The following is a 7,289-nucleotide window of genomic DNA, read 5'->3' on the forward strand; positions in this document are numbered from 1 at the left end:
CTCAGTGGCAACCAGCCAGAGGTAGTGGCCAGCAGACAAGTGGAAAAGACAGTCTTGGGGGAACAGGGTCCAAAGAGAAGGGTTTTCCCCAGCTCCCAAAAGTCCCACTCACCCCCTCCTCAATCTGAGCAGCTGGCCACAGATTTAACAGCAGCCTCCTCCCTGACTCAGTGAGAGAGAAATACAGTCGAGACAGGGAGACAGAGACAGAAATAGAGACAGAGGCAGAGAGAGAGATGGAAAAACAGAGAAACACACACACACACACTCACACATACAGAGACAGAGACAGAGAGACAGAGACAGACTGAAAGAAATACAGAGACAGAGACACAGAGAGAGGTAGAGAGACAGAAATAGAGACAAAAAGGCAGAGAGATAGAGACAAAGAGGCAGACTGAAAGAGACGGAAAAACAGAGAGAGACACACACACATAGAGAGAGAGAGACAGACAGACTGAAAGAAATACAGAGACAGAGACACAGAGAGAGGTAGAGAGACAGAAATAGAGACAAAAAGGCAGAGAGATAGAGACAGAGAGGCAGACTGAAAGAGACGGAAAAACAGAGAGAGACACACACACATAGAGACAGAGAGACAGACAGACTGAAAGAAACAGAGAAAGACACAGAGAGACAGAGATAGAAAAGAGATAGAAAGGCAGAGTCAGAGAGACAGAGACAGAGAGAGGCAGAGAGACGCACCCACACCCACAGAGACAAGACAGAGAGAGTGTGTGAGTGAGTGTGTGTGAATGTGCACGTGTACGCGTGTGTGTGCGCGTGTGTATCCGTGTGTGCGCGCGTGTGTGTCTGTGTGCGTGTGTGTGTCTGTGTGCGCGCGTGTGTCTGTGTGCGTGTGTGTGTCTGTGGGTGCGCGCGGGCGCCTCTGTCTCGGGGTCTCTGCCTCCGCCCGCACGCGGGAGGTGCCGCGCATCTGCCTCCGAATGTCCCCGCGCTTGGGTGATGTCAGTCGGGGAAGGAGGGCGCCGCGGGCAGCAGCCGGGCGGGCGGTCGGGGAAGACCCCCCTCCCGAACTGCGGGGCCGGGCTCTGGGAGCAGGCAGGAGCCGCGGAGCCTGCCGCAGCCTGCGTGGGCGGCCGCGAGCCCGGCGAGGCACAGGAGCGGGAGCCCGAGCAGCCAGGGCAGGATGGAGCTGTCCGCGGCTCTGCTGCCCCTCGCCTCCAATGACAGCAACGCCTCCGAGCCCGGCGGCGGCAACCTCACTTCTGGCTGTGAGTAGAGTTGGGGGCTTGCGGGGCTCCCCCCATCCCTGCCCTCCTCAGGACCTCGGGACCCAACTGCCCCGGGAAACTTTGTGTGGGATCCCCGGGGATAGAGGGAGGAAGGGAGAGAGCCCTGGCTTCGGAACCGGGGGACCCGGAGCCAAGGGCCACCCCGGCCCCCGTGAAAAGCGGGATTGCTAATTATGTGACTATGAGCAAGTCACTTCACCCCTCCCTGGGCCTCAGTTTCCCCCTCTGCAAAATGAGGGGGGCTGGACCAGTTGTCTTCCCAGGTCCCTTCCGACATTGCTTCCACCAGACCATGAGCCCGGGTGACCTTGGGCGAGTACTTAACCCCCCTGGTCCCCGGTTTCCTTCCCGGTAAAGTCGGGGGCAGGATGGATGAAATAGTGGCAGAGGTCCCTTCCGGCTCCAGATCCTGTGAGCTGCAGGCATCTCTGGTCTCCTGAAACCCAAAGGGAAGCAGATGAGGGCAGGCTCAGGAAGAGCAAAGGCTGAGAGAAGGGAGGTGTGTTCCAGAGCCGGGAGTGTGTGAGTGTGTGTGTGTGTGAGTGTGTGTGAGAGAGAGTGTGAGTGTGAGTGTGTGTGTGAATGTGTGTGTGAGTGTGAGTCAGTGTGTCAGTGTGTGTGAGTGTGAGAGTGTGAGTATGAGAGTGTGTGTGAATGTGTGTGTGAGTGTGAGTCAGTGTGTCAGTGTGTGTGAGTGTGAGAGTGTGAGTGTGAGAGTGGGGGTACAGCATATTCCCCCTTGGGCCAAGGGACTCCAGAAAGGGGGAAAACAGGTTAGATAAATGGTGGATTATGGGGAGAGACGCTGGGGGCTGGAAGGAGCATCTTCCTGCCTGGGAGCCTCATTTGGTTCCTCAGATAGCAGCAAAGGGGGCTGCAGCAGCGTGGTGGGAGGCACCGGCATGGAGGGCTACATCTAGAACTCAGGATGGCAGAGCCCTGGGAGTTCCTAGGGAGATGTTCTCAGACGAGATACAAAAAATGATGATACTCCCCCCTCTGACAGATCTGGAAGGGATTTTCGAGGTAGTGGAATCCAATTTTTCTCCTTTGACAGAGAAGGAAGCTGAGGGAAAATGGCATGTCCCAAGGCTACTCATTTGAGAGATTCCCAGGCAGGATGCAAAGTCAGGTGTTCTGCCTCCTCTGCCTTTCATTGCTGAGGTTTAGGAGATCACTGTCCTCAGCAGCCCTGGGAAGGGGGGTGTAGACAATAGCTGGAAAAACTCCCACTTCTGGGGCCCTATGAGGTGTCCCAAGGGCTGTCCTCGCCCCAGCTTTGTGAGCTGAGGAGAAAGAAAATGCGTTTTTCTTGGAGAATTCAGCCAATCTGACTCCAGGACTGAGCTGCTCATAGCCCAGCCTGGCTGGAGACGTGGAAGAGTCAGACTGAAGGAAAAATGGAGAGGGGGGGGAATTCCCATGATGTGGAGGTCAAAGAAAGGGCTGCAAGCTCTAGGAGAGAACCCCAAGGACAGTGAGTGCTAATAGGGTTTAGAAGAGGAAAACTGTGTGTACATGTATGCGCACACGTGTGTTTCTGCGTGTGTGTATGTAGAACCTGTGTCTTCAAGAGGCTCGGTTTGGCTGATGCATTCAGGAGCAGTCATCAGGAGAGCCACCCAGGCAAGACGAGGCAGCTGCTCCTCGCAGCTGCTCTGAAAGTGAGAATGCAAGGGCTCAGAACTGTCCCTTCAGAGAGAACCTTTCCACTCCTTTGGTTACTGACGGGGTTTGTGGGAAGGGCTTGGAGGAGAAAGCTGCCATTCCTGGACACATCCCACAGATTCATTTCTGGACATATTTCTAACATAATGGGCTTTGAGAGAAAGTGTAGGAGGGCAAAAGGGGGATCCCTTCACAGGTGGGGACAGAACCTGGCAAAATTCACATACTGGAGATCAGGAGGGAAATAATGGCAGGATAAGAAGAGAGAATCCATTCAGCTTGATGTGAAGACTCAACACTGGGAGTTACTGGAAACAAGAAAGAATGAGTGGATGAATGGATGGATGCGTGCATAAATGCATGGATGGATAAATGGATTAAATGAATAGACAGATAATTGCATGGATGAAATGAATGGATGGATGGATGGATGAAATGAATAGATAGATAATTGCATGGATGAAATGAATGAATGAATGGGTGAAATGAATAGATTGATAGATTGATGGATGGATGGATGGATGGGTGGATAGGTGGATGGATGAATGCACAAATACATGGATGGATAGATGGATGAAATGAATAGATAAATAATTGCATGGATGAAATGAATGAATGGATGGATGAAATGAATAGATCGCTAGATTGATGGATGGATGGATGGATGGGTGGATGGATGAATGCACAAATGCATGGATGAATAGATGGATGAAATGAATGGATGGATAGATAGATGGGTGGATGAATGAAATGAATGTATGAACAAACTAATGAATAAATGAATGAAAAGGCATGTACAATAGGCTAATCACTAGGGATTGCAAATACAAAATACAAATACATAAAGGAAACCCTGCCTTGAAGAGCTTACATTCTAACAAGCAGAGACAACACATGAGGACTGGTGGCCAGGGAAGGCAGGGCTAGTCATTTTGTAAACCTTAACATGTTTTAAACATGAAAGGGTAAGAGATTGGAAAGAATATAAAAGACCAATGCTTTCATTTTTAAAATGAGTAAACTGAGGCCCAGGGAAATAAAATTATTGTCCAAAGTCTCAGCTAAGTGACAGATTTGGGATTTGAACCTTGGTTCTTTGACCCCAAACCAGAAGTCTTTCTATTCTACTAGATGCTCCTCAGTGGTACTCTGAGGCTCATGAAAGCTAAGTGACTTGCCCACAGTCAAAAAGAAGTAAACTGAAGCCAGTCTATATGGATAGAACCTACACACATGTAAAAGGAAGGGAAAGGGGGTAGATGGGAAGGAAAGAAGGAGGGTCCTTTGGACTGAGATAACTGGGAGGGAAGTTGGGGTAAAGGCAGAGGTGGAGATAAGACACAGGGTTTAAGGTTCATTTGCCCCACCTCTCCAGTAGGAGCCGTGTGGACTGTGAGTGACCAGCCAGGCTTTCTCTGTCCCCCAACATGTTTTCTCTGCCCACAGTTTCGCCGCCACGCCTGTGGCGAGTTTCCTATGTCAACATCATCATGCCTTCTGTGTTCGGTATCATCTGCTTGTTGGGTATCGTGGGGAATTCCATGGTCATCTTCACTGTGGTGAAGAAGTCCAAGTTCCACGGGTGCAACAACGTCCCCGACATCTTCATCATCAACCTGTCTGTGGTAGACCTGCTCTTTCTCTTGGGCATGCCCTTCATGATCCATCAGCTGATGGGCAACGGGGTCTGGCATTTTGGAGAAACCATGTGCACCCTCATCACTGCCATGGACGCCAACAGCCAGTTCACCAGCACCTATATCCTCACGGCGATGGCCATCGATCGCTACCTGGCCACGGTCCACCCCATCTCCTCGACCAAGTTCAGGAAGCCCTCCGTGGCCACCTTGGTGATCGGGCTCCTCTGGGCGCTTTCCTTCATCAGCATCACCCCGGTGTGGCTCTACGCCAGGCTCATCCCCTTCCCGGGAGACACCGTTGGCTGCGGCATTCGCCTGCCCAACCCAGAGACCGACCTGTACTGGTTCACCCTCTACCAGTTCTTCCTGGCCTTCGCCCTGCCCTTCGTGGTCATCACGGTGGCCTATGCGCGGATTCTCCAGCGGATGACCTCTTCGGTGGCCCCGGCTTCCCAGCGCAGCATCCGGCTGCGGACCAAGAGGGTGACGCGCACGGCCATCGCCATCTGTCTGGTCTTCTTCGTCTGCTGGGCGCCCTACTATGTGCTGCAGCTGACCCAGCTCTCCATCAGCCGCCCCACCCTGGCCTTCATCTACCTCTACAACGCAGCCATCAGCCTGGGCTACGCCAACAGTTGCCTCAACCCCTTTGTCTACATCGTCCTCTGCGAGACCTTCCGCAAACGCCTGGTGCTCTCGGTCAAACCGGCCGCCGCGGGGCAGCTCCGGACGGTCAGCACTGCCCCGACCGCGGAGGAGATGACCGAAACCAAAAGCGCCTGACGCTCCCGCTGTGCTCCGGGGAGCACCGACCGGCTAACGGGGGCCGGCCCGGAGGAGGCTTGTGGGTACGGGAGCTGGTTAAAGCTGGGCTCGGGGGAGACAGAGTCTGACTGAGAAGGACAGAAAGCACTGGGATGACTAAGGAGAAATACCTCCTAGTCACAGCTCCTTAAGCTGCACGTAGACGGTTGGCTTTGTCACCCACCGTTTCCCCAAGGAGCAGCCCTAGAGCTTAAGAGCTGGAGGAGCAGGAGTCAGAGCAGGCTGGGGGAGTTCTGGGAGGGGGCTGAGCCAATGACCCCAGAGATCTTCCTCATTTCTCCTTTGCATGAAAAACCGAACCAGTTTTTCTCCTGAGCTGGTGGGTGAAGAGAAACAGAGCAAACCACTTTTTCCACTTTCTCAGCACCCCAACATCATCAAGCTCCTCTTCTTGGGAAACGCATGCTTTGGGGTGAGGGGACTATAAATCCACTGTTGTCCCCCGTACCTGAAATAGACCCTCCTTCCTTTCCCTATTGGCCAGGGCAGATGCCTTCTCTTCCCCTAATTCTGCCCTTCCCTCCTCCAGGATTTTCCGGGGTCTCCGCTTTGTCCCTCCGGCCTTTTGTCTTGTATAATATCTATCCCTGTACCCGTCAAGTTCCCTATTTGACTATAAGCACATTGAGGGCAGGGGTCACATCACTGTTAGGCTGTGTATCTCTATCCCAGAGACCAGGGCTGTAATAGGTGATTAATAAATGCACATTGTATTGAATTGAATTGGACAGCCAGTAAGTGCTAAGAAGAACAGGGCAATGACAAAGGAGTCCTTGAACACCATCTCTTGGGGGATGTAGGCTAGGAGAGGGGTTGAGAAAGGAAATGAAAAGAAGAAAATTGAAAAATCCTTTGTAAATGCCGTGTTTCCTCATCTGTGTACGCGTCACATCCCCCAGTAGAGTGGAAGCTCCCTGTGGGCAGGAGCTGTTTACTTTTTGTCTGTGTATCCTCAGTGCCAAGTGCAGTGTCTGGCATGCAGAAGGCACTTAATAAATGCTTGTTGGACTTCATTTTTGGATTTCTGTGTCCTTCCCCCCCAGTGGTGCCTTTTACTTAATAAATACTTGGGTTTTTTTATTGTATGAAATCGAATTAGGAAACCAAAAACTCCTAGGAAGAGTGAGGGGGAGGAAAAAAAGGCTTTTGTTCATTCTTTTGTTCTTTGTACATATGTATTTATAGTGTATGTGTTTTCTTTGCTCATCTGTTTATGCTTCAATTTCTATGTGCATTGAATGAAAACTCTTTGAGGGCCAGGAATGAGTCAGTTTTGCTTTTGTGACACCCCTGCCTATCATAGTGACAGTTGCTAAATGATTATTGGATTGGATCGAAGAAGAAAAGACTCCAGTTAAACAAGCTTCAGTACATGTGATTTCTGCGGCTCTCACGGCCATCAATAGAAGTCATCAGAGATTTATTAAGCACCTACTGTGCGCCAGACACTATTCTAGGCACTGGTGAGGGAAACAATGAAAGAATCCCTATTATGTGTTCAACATATTCAGGGCAGACACACACAGAGAGACTAATCCTCCATCTAAAGCAATCTAAAGTCTCTCCCTGGTATAGAGCTCTCTTGGGAGGATGGGAAGGAGAGGGAATCATTTGGTGAAGGCAGAGTTAAACCCTAGAGGCTGCACTCCAGGAAATGAAAGCAAAAATGGAAATTAAGAAGGAAGGAGGGCTCTGGCTCTGAATCCACAAGGAGGACTCAGCCAGATAGACTGTCTGATTGCAGCGTCAGGGAGGATGTCGGTGTAGCTGCCTCTGAAGGGCACAGCTCCCCCTGGAACATGGCCATGACCCTGCCCCCTCCCCTTCCAGTCTTCCTTAACAGTCACCCAGAGATCTGGCAGGACAAGGACCCAGAGACTATTACAGCCTGGACCACTGG

At 51.5% G+C, this 7,289-nt stretch overlaps 1 protein-coding gene across 1 annotated transcript; it reads left to right on the forward strand.

Annotated features, from left to right (window-relative positions):
* The first annotated feature begins 1,066 nt into the window (after nt 1-1,066).
* On the forward strand, nt 1,067-6,402 carry MCHR1 (melanin concentrating hormone receptor 1). Its single transcript, XM_051962088.1, has 2 exons — nt 1,067-1,235; nt 4,371-6,402. Exons 1-2 carry the CDS (start codon nt 1,151-1,153, stop codon nt 5,345-5,347), a joined length of 1,062 nt encoding a protein of 353 aa, XP_051818048.1. The 5' UTR covers nt 1,067-1,150; the 3' UTR covers nt 5,348-6,402.
* The last annotated feature ends 887 nt before the right edge of the window (nt 6,403-7,289 follow it).

The sequence above is a fragment of the Antechinus flavipes genome, chromosome 5 (assembly GCF_016432865.1).
Source record: "Antechinus flavipes isolate AdamAnt ecotype Samford, QLD, Australia chromosome 5, AdamAnt_v2, whole genome shotgun sequence".
NCBI lineage: Eukaryota > Metazoa > Chordata > Mammalia > Dasyuromorphia > Dasyuridae > Antechinus > Antechinus flavipes.

Coding starts and splice junctions, on each gene's coding strand:
- MCHR1 (XM_051962088.1), top strand. CDS start 1,151: ATGGAGCTGTCCGCGGCTCTGCTGCCCCTCGCCTCCAATGACAGCAAC. Junction 1,236..4,370: donor CGGCAACCTCACTTCTGGCT/GTGAGTAGAGTT, acceptor CTCTGCCCACAG/TTTCGCCGCCACGCCTGTGG.